A 21,416-nucleotide genomic window follows, 5' to 3' on the forward strand; every position below is an offset into this window, starting at 1 on the left:
GTAGGAACAAATGTTGGCGATTGCTAGGTTGTCACTCGAAGAAGGGGGACCTTGATAAGATGTTCTGGGGAAATGTCAACGAACCCAGCCTTAGGTAAACGGGATAAAGCTCAGGCAGGTACACCTGCCACGCTCTCCTCCCCCGCCTTTTTGGTTCACCCTTTTGCAAGGATTCTCACCACAGGGGCGTCCCCCGGGAGAGGGACTGTCCCTCCTGGCCTTGCTTTTCTGCCCAGGGTTGGAGCGGGAAGCGGGCTCTTCCCTGGCCACAGCCCCGCAGGTGAACGCAGATGCCGGCCCCCTCCTGTCTGAGCGCCTGTGTCCTGTTCTGGCGGTTCTGGCTGACCGGTCTTTCCCCTCATTTGCAGGTTGATGTTTGAGATGCCACCGGAAATGGGTTTAATAGCCATCGCGGTCCGGCAAACCCAGGGCAAAGGTCAGTCATCGTTCGTGACGTTGCCGTTAACTCTTCTCTCCTGGAATCTGTGACGCTCGGGCGCAGCAGCTGGGGCTTGGACTCTGTTTCCATGACTTCCTGGGACGTAGGGAGAGGGCAGGAAACGGCGACTGGGCAGGTGCAGCCTGGGCACAGTGAAGGCTTTCTCTTGGAGGATGGTGCCTGTCAGTCACTTGACATTCGCCCGTGGTGGCTGGCACACCCGCTTCCCTACAACTTGGACGTTCTCCTCCCTCGCACACTGGCTCGTGGCTGTGTTCTCAGGGCATTTCCTTTCTGGAGGTTCCCCAGGAGGTGCCTCCCGGGCCTGTGCTGGCTGTCACAGGAGGAGCCTGTGGCTTGCCAGGCCCCACCCCCGCTGCACGTGCAGTGCCCATCCACAGACTGACCCGGAAGGAAAGCAGAGCACCGCTCAGGGTGTACACACCTGCAGGCGCTGGAGCTGAGAGCCCAGGTCCTCCCAACACCCACCTAGGGCCTGGCCTGGAGCAGTTCCTTCCCCGGTCTGTGCAGGGGCACCTGGTGGGACCCGGCGGATGGCTGGCCCCTGCCCCCAGCCGGCAGCACCAGGGCAACCCACGTGTACTTTTTAGCTCTTGGAGGCTCCTGTGGTTTTTCTCAAAGGAAGCAAAGAAATAAGGAATCTACTGTTTCCCAATTCTTTCCCTTGGATCTGTCTTTGGAACATAAGTCAAAGAGAAAAAAGAAATTCATTTTATCAAAAGCTATGGGACTCAGTACGGACTTCAATTAAGTGTACCTCTCATTTTGATTGTTTTATTTTCCTGAATTCTGCTTCAGGAAAAGGAACAACTTACCGAGTTAATATGAGGGATCTTTTTGAAAAACTCCTTTTCCATTTATTTATTTTCATTTTTAATTTGAAAGGCAGAGAAACAGAAACAAAGAGAAAGAGAGAGACCTTTCATGCGCTGGTTTACTTGCCAAATCCCGGCAACAGCTGGGGTTGGGCCAGGCCAAAGCCTGGAGCCAGGAACTCCATCCGGGTCTCCAATGTGGGTGGCAGGGGCCCAGGTACTTAGGCCATCCCCTGCTGCTTCCCAGGGTGCAGGAAGCCGGGATCTTTTTTTTTTTTTTTTTTTCCCTTTAAACAGTTTTACTGAAACGTAATCCATGTGCCAGACAATTTCTCCATTTAGGGTGTGCAGCTATGGTTTCTAATACATTTGCCAGGCTATGCCAGAGGGGGCACCTCTAAAATATAGTTCCCAGAACTTGGCGTGGGTCGGTATAGGTTCACTGTGGTTTCCCAGCCACTCTGTTGTCGCCTGCACGGCCCTGTGGCGAGTATGAAGCTTAGAGTGATACACACTGTGAGGCCGCGAATCATCGCAGCGTGAACGGTGGGCCACAGAGAGCGGACGTGGTGCTAATTATTGGAAACCTCCTCGGCCACAGACCCTCCAGTTTTGAGTCGCTTTTCTCCTCCTGAGTCAAGCCCAGTAGCCCCACAGTAACTGTAAGAAGTGCAGGCGGATTCCGGTGGGAGGGCTGTCCTGTGCACGCGGCCGAGGCCGTCCCTGTGACCAGCAGGGCCTGTGTTGCAGGGCGAGGACGCAATGCTTGGCTGAGCCCCGCGGGATGCGCCCTTTCCACGCTGCTGGTCTCCATCCCGCTGAGGTCCCCGCTGGGACAGAGGATCCCCTTCGTGCAGCATCTGATGTCGCTGGCCGTCGTGGAAGCGGTCAGGGCCATCCCCGAGTATCAGGTGAGTACCGCGGACAGTCACTGCCTCCTGGAAACGTGCAGGATCCGGCTCGTTTGTGTGTGGAGCCCATGTCCGCTTGGTCGCTCGGTGGGACTGAGCCTCTACCTGCCCTCGCCAGAGCTGGCGGCCAAGTGCTGTTGGCGTTGTGAGAACGCCCCCAGGTGCCACTGCTGCCTCGGGGTCACCGGATCCCTGGGTCTCCTGATTCTCAGATACCCTGATAAGGACACACCTTTTACAACTTTGGATGATTCTTGGGTGTCGGAGTGGATGGGAGCTGTTTGTGTTTTCTGTTGAATGTCTTATTTTAGAGACCCCAAAATCCTTCCCATTTCTGACCTTATCTAAATCCTGTAGTCTGTGCTCCTCAGACTTTGTCTGCGGTTGACCACGTTCAACATCCTGGGCTGTTTGGGACCCTCGTCCCCAGCTGTCAGGAGAGATGTGCCTGCACCATTATCACTGCCAGATGATTTGGTGTCAGTCATTAAGAAGAGGGGCTGGCGCTGTGGCGTGGCTGGTTAAGCTGCCACCTGCAGTGCCAGCATCCTCTATGAGTGCTGGTTCATGTCCCAGCTGTCAGCTTCCTGCTAATGCACTTGGGAAAGCAGTAGGCCCAAATCCTTGGGCCCCTTCACCCATGTGGGAGACCTGGAAGACACTCCTGACTCCTGGCTTCAGCCTGGACTAGCCCAAGCTGTTGCAGCCATTTGTGGAATGAATGGGCAGATGGAAGATCTCTCTCTCTTTTTCTCTCTCTCTTTCTGTCCTTCTCTGTAACTCTGCCCTTCAAATAAATAAATAAGTCTTTAAGAAGAGAAAGAGCCAGCGCCGTGGCTCACTAGGCTAATCCTCCACCTTGCGGTGCCGGCACGCCGGGTTCTAGTCCCGGTCGGGGCGCCGGATTCTATCCCGGTTGCTCCTCTTCCAGGCCAGCTCTCTGCTGTGGCCAGGGAGTGCAGTGGAGGATGGCCCAAGTGCTTGGGCCCTGCACCCGCATGGGAGACCAGGAGGAAGTACCTGGCTCCTGCCATCGGATCAGTGTGGTGCGCCGGCCACAGCGGCCATTGGAGGGTGAACCAACGGCAAAGGAAGACCTTTCTCTCTGTCTCTCTCTCTCACTGTCCACTCTGCCTGTCAAAAAAAAAAAAAAAAAAAAAAAGAAGCCTTTTCTTCCATATTTGAGCTCTGCTCCCCGTGCATCCCACACATACACAAAAGGCTCCTGGAAGAATCTCACGTGGATATGAAAAAGGGATTCCTCCCCTGCCTCCCACCACCTATAGCTGCCATGTAAAACTTTTAAAAAAAAGAAAAGATTATATTGAATCCTGAAGCAAGATGTTAAGAGCACAGAGCTCAAAGGAGACTCAGGAGTCCGTCCTTGGTGTTCAAATCCTCCCCACATGGCACAGCCTCATGTTCCCTGTGTGTGCGTGTGCCTCTCTGTGTTCCACAGACACAGACAACCCCGCAGTCCATGTTCCCGGAAATTCCAGAAGTCACTGTCACGGACACTTACTGCCAGGCACGGCCCTCGCTTGCTGTAGGACACCCAGTGCTGGTCCGCAGCCCCTGAGCTGGCCACTCCGATTCACAGGAAGCTGTTAACAATGCGAAGTTCTGTCGCTGGAGAAGCTATTTTTAACGCTAGCGACAGGAAAATGCAAGCATACTGTTGGCGGGAAATGGAATTAAAAGATGTTTGTTTTGGTGCAAAGGAATGTTGAGATCCATGCATTCCGAGAGGTCTTCACACAGTTCACGGAAATGCATATTATGAAAAAACTGTGCCTGCATTCCTGTTTTTTTGCACCAAAGTAAACGTATCTTTTAAATCCATTTCCACCAACTTCTTGAAGTACATTTTAATGCACATAGTGAATCTAAAATGTTAAATGAGTGTGTTGAGCTTGTTCATGGCTTTGATTTTGACCTTGTAGCCTCACTCATTAGCCTGGTGGGATGCTGTGCCAGGCACTGGGGGCAGATGGACTGGAGGGAGGTGGGAAGCTTGCCCTCAGTGGTGCGGGGTTGGGGGTCGGGTGGGGGTCTCGAGGGGCCTCCGTCCTCCTTAGGAGGCTGCCACCAAAGTTCTCCCAGATCCACAGTCGCCTGTCTCAGTCCCTTCTCTGAGATGCGACGTTGACTTTGTGGGTTTATTGTTTCCCTGAACGACTGGCATAGGCCCCGGTCAGGTATAGCTCACTTTTCTTGTGGCCTTCACTTGGGCCCCAACTTGTCCCTAGCTAGATGTCACCATCAGCACACAGATCATGACCACTGCCCGCAGACCAGAGACAGCCTCGTTCCATGGCTCTCCATGGCCTCCACAGCTCACTGGGGGCCACCTGCTCCTGTTTGCAAAGTCCCTGCGGGGCTGCTGCACCCTCCCTTCCACCCTGGTCCCTGCACCTCCCCTCTTCTCTGCATCTTTTTAAGAACAAACCATTTATTTATTTGTTTGTTTGAAAGGGATAATGACAGAGAAAGAGAGAGAGAGAGAGAAGAGGAGAGGGGAGGGCAGGGCAGGGGCGGGGAGGGGAGGGGAGGGGAGGGGAGGTCCCTGTTTATTAATTTGTGTGAAAGGCAGAGAAGAAAAGACAGAAATCTCTGTCCACTAATCTACTCTCCACATGCGTGCAACAGCCAAGGCTGGACCAGGCTGAAGCCAGAAGCCAGGAACTCCACCTGGATCTCCCACGTAGGTGGCAGGAACCCAAGTGCTTGAACCGTCACCTGCTGCCTCTCAGGTGTGCCTTAGCAGGCAGCTGGAATCAGAAGTGGAGCCAGGACTCAAACCCAGGCCCTCTGCTATGGGAAGTGGGCATCCCCACTGGCATCTTAGCCACTAGGCCAGACACCTGTCCCTTCCACTGACTTCTAAAAGCAGCTGCATACATGGAAGGGTTGCTGTAACTACTTGAATCCACGTTTGAGATGAAAAATAAGCACGGTGCCTTTCTCTTGTATGTGTGAGGCCCCCATGTGTCATGAGCTGCTTCCTTCGCTAACTAGGCCTACGCACACAGGGTGGAGGGATTGTGTCGGAGCTTTGGGTACCCTGCCAGTGTGGTGGGCACAGCTGGGAGCAGGGGAGCAAGAGAGGAGAAAGAAAGGCAACTTGGGAGAGTGACAAAGACCCAGGTCTCCAGGCTGCAGATCTCTGCTCCTGAGTTTCTCTCCCTGGACGCTGTGAATACCATGGAGGCCGTCCTATGCGTTATAGGTGGAGCAGCACCCCTGGGTGCCAGCCAGTACTCCCCCCAAGTCTGGGACAACCAGAACTGCCTCTCAATATTGCCCAGCAGAGCCGGTGCTGCGGCTCACTAGGCTAATCCTCTGCCTTGCGGCACCGGCACACCGGGTTCTAGTCCCAGTCGGGGTGCTGGATTCTGTCCCGGTTGCCCCTCTTCCAGGCCAGCTCTCTGCTGTGGCCAGGGAGTGCAGTGGAGGATGGCCCAAGTGCTTGGGCCCTGCACCCCATGGGAGACCAGGATAAGTACCTGGCTCCTGCCATCGGATCAGCGCAGTACACCGGCCGCAGCGGCCATTGGAGGGTGAACTAACGGCAAAAGGAAGACCTTTCTCTCTGTCTCTCTCTCTCACTGTCCACTCCGCCTGTCAAAAAAAAAAAAAAAATGTCTGCATTGGAGAGACAGAGTAAGCCCCCATCTGCTGGGTCACTCCCCAAATGCCTACAGTGGTGGGGGCTGAGACGGGGAGCCGGGAACTCCATCCAGGTCTCCCCGTGAGTGGCAGAGACCCACGTACTTGAGCCGTCACTGCCCGTTCCCAGGGTCTGCAGCTGATAGGAAGCTGGAATCAGGAGTGAAGCTGGGACATGAGCCCGGGCGCCCTGAGGTGGGACGCTGCCATCCCAGCAGGGGCCAAACTCCTGCCCCAGAAAGCCTGGCTGTGGATCCCAGCCCTGCCACTTCCGGCAGGCCACGTCCTCTCCTCAGACTTCAATTTCTTCCTCTGTTCAGTAGGGCTGTCCCGGAAGCAGCACTGGGTTCAGTGTCAGTGGCAAGGAGACTGGTGCGGCGCTGGGCATGGCCAGCAGCACAGGAGGCCCAGCCCCGCAGCACGGGGAGGCCACCAGCCCTTCTCTGGTCTCCGGGCTTCATGTTGCTGAGTGCCTCTTCCAGCCCCACATGTGTAGACGAGCTTCCTTTATGCACATGTGGCACAATGTGCCTCCAGCCCCCGGCCTCAGAAGCCTGGAGAGTTCTGGCACTCCCGCAGCCTGACCCAGTTTGCATATCGCAACTTCAGAGTCACAGGTAGGTGGAGGTCTTGGTGGGCAAGGCAGTGTCCACTCTGGCTCCATTTCCACTTTGGAATCCAGGCAGATGCCCCTCAGCCCCATTCCTCAGGAGGGAGAGGCAGCGGGTCACGTGACAAGTCCATGTGCATCCCCCAGGTTGACGGAGGGCAGTTCTGAGGCTTTCTGTAACCACTCAGTAAAACAAGCTCCTCCTCTGTGTCTCCATAGCCTTCTGCTCTAGACACGTCTACCTGCCTTTTATGAAGGTGATTCGTCTGAGGGCAATTTCACAGGAACCCTGAGAGTATTATACCTTCCCGGCCCCTGTCACTACACACGTGATCGATGATCCATAGCGCATGGCAGACAATCTGCGGTGGCTGTTGTTGACCTTGAGATACTGAACGAAGTGGACAGAAGATGTTTTTCATGATGAGAGACAGAGGCGGGTGGGGGCGGGGGTGAGAGGATGCTGGGATTTATGCTGAATATGTTCTTGAGGTCTTCCTTTCCTGGCCTCGGGAGGTACTTTCACATTGGATTGTCCCAAAGAAGTGTTCGGTGTCTGAAAAAGGAGGGAGGACAAGGCCCACGCTGCATCGGTTTCGGGAGCGTCCTGCCCCTCTCCTCGGCTGATGCCTTTGCCTGCGCGCGTCGTGTCCCGTGACTGCTCAAGTAACACGCAGACTTTGCCTTTAGGATATCAACTTGCGAGTGAAGTGGCCCAACGATATTTATTACAGCGACCTCATGAAGATCGGCGGAGTTCTGGTTAATTCCACGCTTGTGGGAGAAACATTTTATATACTTATTGGTAAGTGTTAAAGCCTTTCCCGCGGCAGTTTTAGATTTTCAAAACCAGGATAAAAGGGATTTACGCACGCCTGCGTTGGGGTCACCATTCCTGCCGGTCTTGTTTGTAGTTCACAGAGTATGACCTGTATTCACAGAGGCCCAGAATGGTTGAAATCGCTTCCAAGGGCTTAGCATCTCCTATCTGCGGTCATGGAAACCACCAAGCTGGTGTCCAGTCCCTCTCATAATCTGCTGCTCATTCAGCTCGCAGTGGTGACGTGTACATTTAATACACCGCTTTGTGATAAGAAAATACAGTTTGCTAAGACAGTCCTCCTCGTGGTCTCACCTTGTTCTTTGACCCTCCTGGGCCGTGAAAACATTGTCTTCTTGTTTAACCTACAGAAGGAACTCCAGGCGGGTCAGGTGGGGCACAGAACCCCGTTTCCCCACAGCTCATCCGGGCCAGGCAGGAGAAGGACTCAGAGGCCATCTGAGAGGCTGCTGGGCCCTGGTCATCGCAGCGGCCAGCACCCTCCCTAATGCCCACTGGGTCTGTGTTGGCGTTCAGTCAGTCATGGATGGTAACACACAGTACTGTGTTGGAAGTGCCAGCCAGATAACACAAGGCTTCTCTATCCAACACTGCTACCAACTGTCAGTCTTATCTGGGCAAGTTGCTCAGACCCTTGCAGCCTGCTTCCTGTCCTCAGAGGAGTACTGGGGCTGGATGCGGAGATTCCCGAGTGAGGTCCACATGGATGGCTCTAGGGAGCCCAGGAATTTCATCAGCATCGGGAAAATGAAGCATTGTCCTGTTGGGGGAGAATCCAGAACTTTTGTTCAATTCTTAAGGCTGTGGGAGCATGGGGGTGACTTTGAGTCAGAGTGGCCAACACGGGGTGCTCTCTGGAGCTGGGAAGGACAGGGTCAAGGTCACCATTCTCCCTAGGACTTTCTGTTTTCTTTCTTTTTTTTTTTTTTTTTTTACAGGCAGAGTGGACAGTGAGAGAGAGAGACAGAGAGAAAGGTCTTCCTTTTGCCATTGGTCACCCTCCAATGGCCGCTGTGGCCAGCACGCTGAGGCCGGTGCACCGCGTTGATCTGAAGCCAAGAGCCAAGTGCTTATCCTGGTCTCCCAGGGGTGCAGGGCCCAAGCACTTGGGCCATCCTCCACTGCCACTGCACTCCCTGGCCACAGCAGAGAGCTGGCCTGGAAGAGGGGCAACCAGGACAGAATCTGGTGCCCCGACTGGGACTAGAACCCAGTGTGCCGGCGCCACTAGGCGGAGGATTAGCCTATTGAGCCGCGGCGCCGGCCTGGTTTGTTTATTTATTTGAAAGGCAGAAAAGTGCGTGCACACACTCAGATGGAGTGACAGAGATACACCTTCCATCCTCTGGTTCACTCCCCAAATGCCCACAACAGCCAGGGCTGGGCCAGGCCAAAGCCAGGAGCCCAGAACTCAATCTGGATCTCCCACGTAGGTGGAGGGGCCCAAGTTCTTGAGCCGACACCTGCTGCCTCCCAGGGTGTGCATGAGCAGGGAGCTGGACCAGGGGCAAAGCCGAGACTTGACCCTGACCCGAGGCACTCTCAGATGGGAGCCGGGCATCTTAAGCACTGTGCCAAATGCCCACCCCAGGACTTCTTTTTTCATTGCTTAAAGATTTATTTTATGTATTCGAAAGGCAGAGTTAGAGAGAGAAGAGAGAGAGAGAGATACAGATACAGAGACGTCTTCCATCTGCTGGTTCACTCTCCAAATGGCCACAACAGCCAGGGCTGGGCCAGGATGAAGCCAGGAGCCAGGAGCTTCATCCAGGTCTCACACGTGGGTGCAGGGGCCCAAGGACCCAGGCCACCTCCACTGCTTTCCCAGATGCTTTAGCAGAGAGCTGGATCGGAAGTGGAGTTGTCAGAACTCGAACCGGCGCCCATGTGAGATACCAGGGCTACAGGCAGCAGCTTAGCCCATTACACCACAATGCTGGCCCCAGAACCTTGAATTTTCTGAATGCAAGGGAGAACTTTCAGCCTCCATAGCGGTTAAAGCCTTGCCTTCAGCGGGCACCTCGGATATCGTCAATGTTGCTAGATGAATGGACAAACAACTGCAAATTCTGCCCCGTGGCTGCAATTACTCGTGTTTTCCAGATGTAATTTACATTGCTTAGTATTTTAGCAACCAGTCTACTTAAAAAAATAATAAATAAAACCCGAGGCTGAGCCGTCGTCCCCTTCACACTGAGAACAGGACACTGAGGGAAGAAGGCTGCGCCTGCACGCGGCACTGTTGCATGGAGACGTTGTGGGCACGTTGGCCTTAGGCCCTGTGAACACAGCCGTCTCACGGCCTGCCGCCTGCAGCCGTTCATTTCTTACTGAAGCCTCTTTGAGGCCGGGCCAGGGCCCTTCTGGAAGCTGAGGTTTGGCTCTCCTGACGACGCTAAGCTCTCCCTGCGAGCGTGGAGGGGTTAGGGGCCCGCACACAGCAGCCGATTCAGCCCCCGGCCCTGGGAACTCACTCTCCTAACGCCTGCCTGGGTGGGGGAGCCCGGAAAGGAGCCCCTGAACACAGGCTGGCCCCCGGCCAGCGGTGTAACCCTAGCCCCAGAGACTTCCAAGGGGAAGGGATTAAGGGATGTGTCTGGGGTTGTGCCGAGACCAGGGGTTGAAATCTCTGGATCCGAGTTCTCTCCTCAAGACCGGAATGAAATGCTCCCTTTTCAAGCTTGCACTACGTTGTTCAAGTAGGAAAGAACAAGAGATTTCATCTTACCGGCCCGGGGCAGATCTACACCCCTGGGCTTGGCGGCACCATTGTCGTCAGAGGCTCGTCCCGTTGGTGGCTTCTGCGTGGTTAAGTTGAAGCGTGGCTTGGCTTTTTGTCACCTGCGTGGCAGTGAGGTTCAGATGTTCCTCGCTTGAACGAGATAATAAAGGAGGGAGCCACTCTGTGTGGTGATGATCTTGAAATGGAGGAGGCACGCGCCGTGGCAGAGTTAATACCACCTGCAGCGCCGGCATCCCGTAGCTGAGCGCTGGTTCGAGTCCCGGCTGCTCCAGCGGCTGCTCCGGCTCCCTGCTAACATGCCTGGGAGAGCAGCGGAAGATGGTCCAAGTTCTTGGGCCTCTGCACCCACGCCCAGATGGAATTCCAGACTTCTGACTTTGACCTGGCACCAGCCCCGGCTGTTGCAGGCATTTGGGGAGTGAACTGACTTACCTGTTTCCCTCTGTCTCTGCCTCTCTCTCCCTCTCTCTCTCTCTGTTACCCTGCCTTGCAAATAAATAAAATAGAAAAATCTTTTTAAAAATTGAAACAAAGGCATGGGAGCAGGAAGCTGTCAGTAAAAAAGAAAGTGTCCTTTCTTCCAGGTGGGATGGCACCACTCTCCCTCACTTTTTTTTTTTTTTTTTTTTTTTTTTTTTAAGATTTATTTATTTGAAAGTCCAGAGAAAGAGAGGTCTTCCATCCGCTGGTTCACTCCCCAGTTGTTTGCAACAGCCAGAGCTGCGCCAGTCTGAAGCCAGAAGCCAGGAGCCTCCTCTGGGTCTCCCACGTGGGCAGGGGCCCAAGGACTTGAGCCATCTTCTACTGCTTTCCCAGGCCACAGCAGAGAGCTGGAAGGGAAGCGGAGAATCCGCGACTTGAACTGGCGCCCATATGGGATGCAGGCACTGCAGGTGGCAGCTTCACCTGCTATGCCATGGCGCCGGCCCTGGCTCCACTCTCTTGATGTGCTTAGGTTTTCATGGTCTTGTCTGTGCCCAGGCTGTGGCTTTAATGTGACGAACAGCAACCCTACCATATGCATCAATGATCTTGTGGCGGAATACAACCGGCAGCACAAGGCGGACCTGAAGCCCTTAAGAGCTGACTGTCTCATCGCGCGAGCCACGACGGCGCTGGAGCGGCTGATCGACACATTTCAGGACGAAGGGCCCGACGGCGTTCTTCCCCTGTATTACAAATACTGGGTGCACAGGTCAGTGCTGGCTCCACTTCGTCTTTTTCAACCCCTTTATGAAACCAGTGGTTCAGTATCCTTCATTTTCAAATATTTATTCGAGAGACAGAGGCAGGTAGACAGAGAGCGTCCATCCACAGAGTCACTCCCCAGGTGCCCACAAGGGTCCAGACTGGCCCAGACCAAACCTGGGAGCTGGGAATTCAATCCAGGTCTCTCACATGGGTGGCAGGGACTCAGGGATTTGAGAAGCCTGAATGGGGAGCAGAGCCGAGCCTCAAACCCAGGCGTCTGGCTGCGAGCCGAATGCCCACCCGGTAACTCAGTATCTGGAAATGAGGAACTGTGCACTGGTCAGAGTTATTAATTTCTACCTTCCCCGCTGGGGAAACGTGCTGGACACCACCTCGCCCAAGTCCGCATCGCCTGGCCCGCTGGCCTCTGTGTCTCATGCTGGGATCAGAGGGAGCTTGAAACCGGTGTCATCGGAGTCCGATCGTGGGGAAACAGTGGGTCACATCTCCTCAGCCGTGGAAGCTTCCAGACAACAGCAGTTCTCAAAGTGAGATCCCCAGGTGGCGGCAGCACCCTCACCTGAGGCCTCGTCAGAAACCCACGTTCTGCGGGCCAGCCCTGGACCCCCTACATGGGAAATTCTGGGGCTGGGGCCCAGCACTCTGGGTTCCAACAGCCACCTCGGGGGTCTCGGGCAGCTGACCCAGGACCCTTCCAAAGCGTCACCGGCCTAGTCCTCAAACAAACAAGCAGACGGAAGAGCAGCAGACCTGAGGGGCGGTGCTTATTAGATCCCACAGGCTAGTAACGGTGAGCGCCGCCCCCCACCTCAAGGTTCCCCTTCTGCAGGGTCCTGGTGATGACGGCTTCCCGGGAGGTCATCGTGGCTCTTGGGAGACCAACGTTCCCCACGTTCGAGGACGTTTAAGCACAGGAGTTCATCGTGCCTGCCCCATGTGTTTAAATGGAGCAGCCTGCAGACACGCACGTGTGTGTGCAGAGAAAGCAAATGCGGAAAACGCCCTTTGGTGTCCGCAGAAGGGAAGGGACGGATGTGCCCAGCTTTCCTGTGGATGTGAAATTCTTCCAGGCAGACCCCGGGGGAGGAAGTTCTGTCCTTTGAGAGCTGCTGATGAGGCTGTGACGTGAGCAGACCCGTGGAAAATGGTCAGGAGGAGGAGGAGCCGAACGAGGCGCGCCCGGTCGGTGCGGCCCAACTTTCTCCCCTAAGACAGAGCCTTCCTTCCCCCGCGGGAGTCTCCCCGCAGTCTCCAGGACGCTGTGCGTGGAGTCGCACGTATTTCCTAATGTCGGGGACGGGGAGGAGGGGTGGGAGAGGGCGACACAGATGACCACAGGATCAGGAGGGGTGATGTCACATGTGCAGAAGAGAGAGACTCTAGCCTGGGGGGGTATCCCGGGGACCGAGGGAGGAACCGGGTCGGCCAGCTGCGTGTTAACCACGGGGCGCGCGGGCCCCGTCTTTCCGTGTGGACAGTCCCCAGTGACTGCTGGCTCTTCTGCATTTTCAGTGGTCAGCAGGTGCGTCTGGGAGGTGCCGAGGGGCCGGAGGTGTCCATCGTGGGCCTGGATGACTGTGGCTTCCTGCAGGTGCACCGGCAGGACGGGGACGTGGTGACTGTGCACCCGGACGGCAACTCCTTCGACATGCTGCGCAACCTCATCGTCCCCAAGCACCCGTAGCTGCAGACCGGGAACCCGGGCCTGGGCCTGGCGCCGCCACCCCACCCCGCCGGCCTGCTGCTGCCCTGCCGCTGCCCTGGCTGCCCCTCCCCTCTTCCCAGGGCTCTGGAGAAGTAACCTAGGCAGATTTTTTCCTTTCTTCCTTTTTTCCTATCCATCCGCTCTCTGAGGTTTGTTCTGTTGCCGTTTGGGTGTTTACGGATGCCTGGGGATGAGGGCCGGCAGCTGGAGATGCATGTGGGCGGAGCCTTCACCGAGGTTGTATCTCTGCTCACCCCTGGGAGAGGGTGGCACATGGAAGCAGCGGTGGGGTGGGCCAGAGCTTTCTCCGGAGCAGAGACCTTGACCCCTAGGCTGTTGAGAAACAGTCAGAAACCACGTGGGGCCCAGGCCAGCGTGGCGTCACTGGGTCTCAGCACCCAGGGAGCACACACAGTGGTGCTTAATCGTTGTTACTGTTGTGAATGAGGGAAGGGGAAGGCGGTCCTCGGGAGCTCCCTTCTCGGGCGGCGGGTGACCGGGGCAGTGACCTGGCAGAGGAAGCCAGCTAATGACTCTGACGTTCTTTTATGAGCTCTCCTTAGCCAAGCCCAGGTTTACTGCGCGCTCTGAAGAGGTGGGATCACATTCGAGACCTCGAGGCGTTGACGGGGCGCTGCGTGCAGGTGCAGGGGAGGGGGAGCGGGCAGCGTGGCTCTAGCAGGTGAAGGCTCGCGTGCCCGCCGCACCGGGGGCGTGGGGAGCTTGGAAGCGAGGTTAGCCAGGGTCAAGCCCACTTGGAGCATGCCTGCAGACTGGAAAGTCCCTGCGGTGCGCAGGAGGTCGGACGCATGGCATTTTACCTGGAAGTCCCTGTTTGGCCCCCTTTTCCTTGTATTGCCAAGAAAGAAAATACTGATAGTGAACACCCTCGTGTGTGTGTGTGTGTGTGTGTGTGTGTGTGTAGCTTTAAATGATGACGTTCAAGTTCTGATGGGCTACAAGTCTCCATGGAAGAACAAAAGAAAGCGAGCCTTTGATACACATTTGCTGCCGCCAGATGTTCTGCACGCTTTCTCCATGTAGCTCCCGACTCTGCTGAACTTAGGAGTCAGGCCCGCTGCTTTTCAGCCTGAAAAGGCCAGTGTTTGTCCACTTTTCCCTCTTCCTGCCAGCCCCAACCGAAATGAGTGGAAAGAAAACTCGATGGAGCACTCAGCTTTGAACAAAATCCCCTCATTGTAAACCTGCACCGTCTTTATCCGGGTCTTAGGCCGTCCAGCTAGTTCCAGAATCTTGCGGTTTTCAATATAAAATCTGTCTACCTTCAGCCAGGCACAGACAGCCCCGCAGGAAGAAAAAAAAAAATAACATGTTTAGTTAACTACACCGAACCAATATGTATTTCTTGGAAATGTAACTTCAAAAGAACTTCCAACGTAATTTTTGCAAGTAAAGCTTCAATTAGAATTATTTTTCTCAAAAATAAAATAAAAATAAATCCCTCTCTCCGAAACGCCCAAGTCCTCTTTTAGAATTAGTGACAAGTTTAAATAAAAGTCCACGCCACCCCAGGATCGCAAAATGGACTCACCCCTGAGAGGGTGTCTGTGAAATATCACCGCGGACAAAGCTCTCCGGGCTAACACTGCGGACTGCAGCTCTCCGACTTTGTGACGCAAGGCAAGCCATCCCCAGAGCTGCCACCATTACTGTTTGAATTTCGGTGGGGGATTATTTAATGAAAAACATGCTGCATTTTGTTTTAAGCCGAAGTCCTATTCTGGACAGTTCTTCGTTTGGGGGAGAAAAAGAAATGTTATCATTTCATTTCCTTTCCGTAAATGAAAACTAATGAAGTGTGGCCGCGGCCGAGCAGACGGAGCTGTCCGGGCCTTCCGCGTGGCCCTGCGCCGTGGAGCCGCCGCCTTCGCGTGAGCAGGAGCCCGGCCTTCCCCGGGGGGGACACGGCAGCCTGGGGGCAGAGGGCCTCTTTCTGCTGAGCCTGATCCTGCCTGCCGGGAACCGAAGACTCGGCACCATGCTCCGTAGCGAAGGGCCGGAGGCCGACCCCCGGCTGCCTGCTGCACCGCGGGACGGGGGGCAGAGCTGCCCGACCCCACGTCTAGGGTCCACGGAGCTTCAGTCTTCACAGAAACTGCATTGCCCGTTCTCTGAAATGGGACCCTGGACTCAGGAGGAGCGTGGGTGCGAGAGCCCGGGCTCCCCTCCCGCTTGCAAGCTGTGTTGATGCCTCTGCCCTCTGCCGTGTTTTGTGAAAGGGGAGGTGTCCTCCTCCTGGACTGGTGGCCGATTTCAGTGGCACTCGCAGGAGGTGCCCCCCCCCCCACAGGACGCGGTGATAACTGGGCATCCTGGGGCCCCTGCTGGCGCTGGGAATCGGGCGGGGCGGGGGGTGCGGGGGTGGTTGGAAGGAAGAGGGTTTGCATCTCCTGTGAAATCCTTGGCGGGTTCTCCTGCAGCACCCTGGTGTTGCTTGCCGTGGGGACACAGGTCCCGGGGTGGGGGGCACTGGCCTGGGGGGTCCTCACCCCCGACACACACAGCATGGACACTCCTCACCCTAGTGTTGGGGTGCAGAGAACACAGCCAGCCCCGCCCTGCAGTTGCAACACGCAAGGAGTGGGGGTGCCCTGGGTCCAGCCAGCCTCAGAACCCCAGTCCTTGTTCCCAGGTGATTACTATGCAGCTCTGAGACTCGAGGAGGTTTGAACCTTTTGCATTTTTAGCTTTTCAAGGAGCCATCTCAGAAAACTCACTTTAAACCATTGCCTATAAAAAGCAAGTCTATGGAATAAACTTTACGACTTTCTGTAGTGTGGGCTCCTTATTTTGACCACAAGTTTCATTTTTTAAAAGAGGCGACTACTTTTGGCTACAGTATTTTTATTCATATCTGAACATATTTTTACAAAATAAATATCATTTTACATAGTAAGGAATATGTATGTATTTCTAAGCAATAAGCTGGTGTTTGGCTTTTATGTATTTTTGACAAAGGTATTACGCGTCATACAAAAGAGAAATCTTACTACTCCAAAGAATGAAAAGGTAGCAAAACCCAAAAAGTAAAAAAAAAAAAAAACAAAAAAAAAAACTTTTAAAACAGGTCAGAAATAAATTTGCTCTAACAACTTCTGGATTCTTTGACAGCGTTTCTTGTTCTTTTGTGGAAACCGCTCGCCTTTTGGCTTCATTGTGTGGCTCCAGGTTCGTAATACAGCGCTTGAGGAGGGGCCTGGACAGTGCCGCCCGGGTAACCCTAACCCTTGGGGCTGCTGTCATTCTGAGCGTGTTCTTTCTCGCCCGTGTCCGCGCCAGCCCCCAAGGCGACCCCTGAACGGTAGAAGCAGGACCCTCCCCACCCTAGGGTGCAGGGAGGCCGGGATGAGGAGGATAAAAGGGTGGGGGCGAGGGGCTGGGGCTTTCGGGGCTGCCCTTCGCACACAGCTCACTTCTGCACAAAGATATGAATGGAATGGCTTTTCTAGAAGGGGCTTCCAAGGACATAAAGGAATTCCTGTCCCTGGGAGGGCTGAGCCAGTCGTGAATTGAGCTGATTCCTCAAATCCATTTGATCTGGCATTTTTGTCAACACGGTACATGTTCGGGCTCACTAGCACTTTTGTGTGTGTGTGAGAGAGAGAGGCCTAGGTATTAAAATGCTTCCTCTTCCCCTGCCCGCGCCCCTCGCCCAAGCCCGGGAACAATACGCCGGCCGCGGCGTGCGCGCGCTCCGAGGCGGACGCGCCCGGGCCGGGTTGCCGTGGCGACGGCTCCGCGCACGCGCGCTCGCGGGAGGCCCCGGCCGGCGGGAAGCCGCTCTGACGCAGGCTGCTCGGGTTCTAGGCTGCGGGGCCCGCGGGGTACACGCGTGCTCTCGGTGGAGCCCGTGGACCGCATCGTTTGTAAATCTAGAATGGGCTTTTTGGTTTGTTGTGGTGTATAATCTCGGCAGTGAGATCCTTGTTCTCGAAGTGCCCCCAACGCCCTCGCGAGTGTGTGCTAAACCCAGCCCCACACGGACACAGCCGCATTGTGCGGCGTTTGATAGAATGTCCGTGGTGTCCGCTGACCACCAAACCCACACCCTCCTGCAATCACGGTTTCCTCGCACGACGCGGGCAGAGGGAGCCAGCGCGCCGACGGCTGTGGAGGCGCCCGGTCCTGCCGCCCGGCACCCACAGGGGCTGCGCGGGTCAGGTCCTCGCTGTCCACACAGGGTCAGCCCCGGGCCCGTTCCCGTGTCGACAGCGGCTGGGGCGGGGCGGTGTTGAGAAAGGCCGCGCGAGGAGCTGGAGCAGTCTGACAGCCCGGGTTCCAGGGACCCGCACCATGACAAGCAAAGGAAAAAAAAAAACATAAAAACGAACGGAAGTTTATTTTTCAAACACGGCTGGTGCTTTGGAAAAGGATTTCTGTGAACCGGTTACACACATGACAGGTCCATGTGCAGTCCTCTTGCTGTGTATAAAATAACAGAAAATGCTTCAAATGTGTACATCGTCTCCTTACTTCCCGGAAGCACGTTTTCTCCCACAAGGTGCAGGCCGTAGGCAGTTTTCCTTATTGCACATGCAGCGTCACCAACTTCCTTAGCACTACGTGTAGCAAACCCCGCCTAGCGAATTGCGGACGCGCGCGGGCTGGGGGGTGGGCGGTTCGCGTGGAATCCGGCTTGGCGGGGTCGTTCTCGTCAAGGTCTGGCCAGGGAATCGGGGTTTTAATTTTTTTTCTCTTTTTTTGCATTTGATGCCTATTCAGTATATGCTGAAGGTGCCACTCTTGGGGTGATGGAGAGTTCACAGGGGTTAGGGAGAAGTAGGAGCTGATAACGGACTTGGGGTGCACACCCAAGTTCACGCACACACAGTGGGGCTGCACGCGCGCCCCCTCCCCTGTCTTGGCTCCAGTTTTGTATTAAAAAATAAAAAAAAGTTAACGCGAGATCCGTGAGTGACTTTTTAAAGACAGCGTTGGTGTCTCCTGCCCCTCCCCCAGCCCCGGGAGCAGGCCAGGTGCGGGAGCCCGACTTCCAGATGAGGGAAACCGACCCGCCCCCCGCCCCACGTCTCCGCGGGGCGAGCAAGGCCGGGGGTCCCTTCGTCCCAGCCTCGGCGCCCGCCTTCGTGGCGTCTACGGTAAAAATCTAAAGTCGGCTGCGGGCTTCTATTAAAATAGTCGTCTCTGTATAAATTAATTTATATCGTGCATATTCGGCTCGCCCCTCTGCTTCGTGGCACGCGAACCTCGGCAGGCCCGGCCCGTGGCTTCCCCCTGCGGGCAGGGGTCACCTGCCGTTGGTGATGATCACCGAGGCGCCCAGGTAGTGCGGCCGCGGCGCGCCGGGTGGCGGGGCGGCGGCGGCGGCGGCCGCGGGGCTCGGGAGCCGGGACCGCAGCGCGCCGGCCGCGTCGGGGCCGCCGGGGCCACAGCCCAGGCCGGGCGCGGCGGCGGCGGCGGCGCCCCCCAGCGGCCCGCGCCGGGCCAGCACGCGGTGGTAGTTGAGCAGCACGAAGGGCAGCTGCGCCGGCGCGCCTGGGGGCTCCGGGGCCGGCGGCGCGCAGCACTCGGGCGCCGCGCGGGCCAGCGCCAGGCGCGCCGCGTCCCGGGCGGCCTTGGCCGGGCCCAGCGCAGACTCCTCGCGGTAGTGGCCGCAGCTCGGGAAGCTCGGCGGCGGCGGGGGCGGCGGCGGGGGCGCGTTGTCCTCGCCGAACCTGCGCGAGGCGGCGACGGCGGCGGCGGGGGGCGCTGCGGGGACAGGCGACACGTTAGACGCTGGCACCGGGGAGGAAGGGGCGCGCCCAGAGCAGCGCCCCCCACCCCCCGACGCTGGACCCGCGGGTCGCCCCCGCCCCTTCCCCCCGCGCGGGGCAATCGGGCGGCCCCGGTCTGAAAACTGGTGGGAGCCACGCCAAGCAGAGAGAAGCCGAAGTTACCGACGTCCGATCTTTGCCTTGTGCGCGCTGTCCGGGAGACCCAGGCTCCCCTGCCGCACTGCCAGGCCGGCGCCCAGGGGTGCCCTGGCGGGAGGCGGCCCCACAGCCTCGGGGTTAAAGCGGTTACAGCCTGCACCCCACTACCCGCTGAAAACCAGTCCGCTCCCTGTCCGCTTCGCCGCACAACCTCTGCCTGCCTTTAATACCAACAAGACTAGGAAATCGATCACAAATGGCCTCAAACGAGCACGTCTTAAAAAACAAAACATGACATAGCCACAAAAATCAAATTGTGTGTCATGTCCTTAGCCCATGCCCAGATGCAAAGAAAACTGATTCCAGTCTATGTCACACACGCGGTCAGCCGTTGGCCAATCCCTGTGCTTGCGTTGCATGCCCCTTCTGTCCACAGGTGCACCGGGGGGACAGGGATGCAAATCTGAGGACGGGGCTGCGGACGAGGCCCTGGCGGCCGTGTGGGTTCCCGGAGGTGGCCGACTTTGGGAAACCTGCTCTAGTGATGGAGGTTGGGTTTCTCCCACGGTGGGACCCCTCCTCTCAGAGCAGGAGAGCAACAGATTCGCGGATCTGCACGGAAAGCAAGGGGTGGGGGCTGTCCAGGGAGCGCTCCTCTTCGACTCCTCCTCCGGCGGGGGGTGGGGCTCGCGGGAGTCTTCCCTGAACACCTGCCTGCTCTGTGTGGTGCCCGCGGACGCCTGCACTCAGGAGACGCGAGTCTGGGTGGAAGAGGGTCGTGTGGCCTGCATCTGCCCGTCAGTCCTCACCCTCTGCCACCCTGCTGCCTGGGTTGGTCCAATCAGGAAGCAGGAGTCTGTGTCCTGCGCAGCTGGTGCCCCCTCCATGGAGGACGGCCACTTGCCTGCCCCCGGGGGGCCTGCCTGTCATTGACCCAGCACGCAGGGAGAAGGCACCTGCGGTGTGCCAGGTCCTGGGGTAGGCGCGTAGCTTATGATCCCATTTTACAGATGCTAACACAGACCCGAGGTCACGTCTCTCCCTGGGCCGGTGAGCAGCACCTCTGTCCCTGAGCCCACATTCTCCCTGTTAGCCTCCACACCTGGGAGAAACCCTGTGTGTCTCGGTTCACCGTGGGGTGGACTGGACAGGACTCTTGTGAAATGCGTGTGCTGGAGCCTTCCGGGAGCTGGCTCTGCACATCCCCCGTCTCCCTGTGGGGGAACAGGGGGCCCGGAAGCTGCACATTCGGCTTCCTGTCGCCCCTTACGCAGTCACGAGGGCCCACGAGGCTCCAGCACAGTCCCCCAGTGCTTTCCGGCTCTCGTGAGTGCGTGCGTGGGGAGCGGGAGAGCGTAGCAAGCCCTACTCAGAAGCAGAGAAGAGAGACGCCTGCGGAAGCGCGGGGGTTCTTTGTCCTCCTGCCACCCACCGCCACGCCGCTCCCACTGCTGCGGGGCCCTGGCCACTCCCGGGCCTCCCCCCGCCACGAGCAAACCCGACCCACCTTCGTAGTTTGGCACGAGGCTGTGCCGAGCAGCGGCCAGGGGGGGCTCTGAAAGGCTCTTAGCTGGAGAAGCACTGCCGGGCACCAGGGGGCTGGCGTAATGCCACTGGCACTCGCCGCTGGCTGGCAGCGCGCTCAGGAAGAAGCGTGCCACCTCGCACGGGGAGCCCGGGGGCTGCCCGAACTTGGCCGGCAGCATGGGCTTTTTGCTGGTGAAGACGTGCGAGTCCAGGGGGAAGTGTCCGTAGTGGTAGGAGAAGGGCAGGCCGCAGGAGGGCGCGTACAGAAGGTCGCTGCTCTCCGAATGCAGCTGCTGCTCTGGGGGGGCCGGGCCGCCGGCTGGGGGGCTGGCTCTCCAGGTTCCGAGCTGGCCGCACTCCAGTTTGTCCATTTGGAATGCGCTGTATTGCTGCGAGGCAAAAAGCACGGATGGTGGGCCGGCAGGGGGGCCCGTCTGACCCTGGCCTGCGGGGCTCCCCGGGGACAGGTGCACGGCAGAACCCCCGGCTAGAAAGAGACGCCCCCACCTCACGCTGGCGATACCGCAGACACGTGGGCACTGTCCTTGCCAAGAGCTCCCAAACTACTTAAAAAAAAAAAAAAAAAGAGGGAAGGATTTCATTTCAGAAATACTGCTGGGGGTAGGCATCGGGCCTGGTGGTTAAGATGCCCACACCCCATATCCAAGAGCCTGGTGATGGACCAAGTCCTTGGGTCCCCGCCACCCACGTGGGAGACCCAGCTGGAGTTCCCGGCTCCTGGCTTCAGCCTGACCCAACCCGGGGCCACTGTGGGCAGCTGAAGAGTGAACCAGTGGATGGGAGGTCTCCGTGTCCGTCTGTCTCTGCAATCATTTTTAAAGTATACAGGACGCAGCGTCCAGCGGCTGGCCTGCCCTCCCACTCAGTCTCCTGTTCTGGAGCACTCTGCCTGGACATCCCCTTCCCCAGGCTCTGCCGCTACTGTGCAGGCGACACACCCCCAGGGGACCTCGCCTCACCCCACAGGGCCAGCCCAGGCGTCCGAGCCCCCGCAGAGCCGTCAGCTGC

The 21,416-nt window shown here is 57.2% G+C and overlaps 2 protein-coding genes across 4 annotated transcripts in view; one reads left to right on the forward strand and one right to left on the reverse strand.

Annotated features, from left to right (window-relative positions):
• Nucleotides 1-16,087, forward strand: part of HLCS (holocarboxylase synthetase) — a 222,430-nt gene extending 206,343 nt beyond the window's left edge. For all 3 annotated transcript variants that reach the window (XM_051833635.2, XM_051833634.2, XM_051833636.2), the window contains exons 7-11: nucleotides 369-436; nucleotides 2,026-2,186; nucleotides 7,156-7,270; nucleotides 11,031-11,244; nucleotides 12,774-16,087. In XM_051833635.2, the coding sequence (XP_051689595.2) occupies nucleotides 369-436; nucleotides 2,026-2,186; nucleotides 7,156-7,270; nucleotides 11,031-11,244; nucleotides 12,774-12,945 (730 nt within the window). In that variant the 3' untranslated portion in view covers nucleotides 12,946-16,087. The remainder of the gene's footprint in view (nucleotides 1-368; nucleotides 437-2,025; nucleotides 2,187-7,155; nucleotides 7,271-11,030; nucleotides 11,245-12,773) is intronic.
• Nucleotides 16,088-17,307: 1,220 nt separating this feature from the next.
• The window catches only part of SIM2 (SIM bHLH transcription factor 2), a 42,407-nt gene continuing 38,298 nt past the window's right edge, over nucleotides 17,308-21,416 (reverse strand). Inside the window, exons 10-11 of the mRNA XM_051833637.2 lie at nucleotides 20,368-20,776; nucleotides 17,308-18,696 (exon numbers count right to left, since the gene is read on the reverse strand). Coding sequence (XP_051689597.2) covers nucleotides 18,236-18,696; nucleotides 20,368-20,776 — 870 coding nt within the window. The 3' untranslated portion in view covers nucleotides 17,308-18,235. The remainder of the gene's footprint in view (nucleotides 18,697-20,367; nucleotides 20,777-21,416) is intronic.

The sequence above is a fragment of the Oryctolagus cuniculus genome, chromosome 4 (genome assembly GCF_964237555.1).
Source record: "Oryctolagus cuniculus chromosome 4, mOryCun1.1, whole genome shotgun sequence".
In the NCBI taxonomy this organism is placed as follows: domain Eukaryota; kingdom Metazoa; phylum Chordata; class Mammalia; order Lagomorpha; family Leporidae; genus Oryctolagus; species Oryctolagus cuniculus.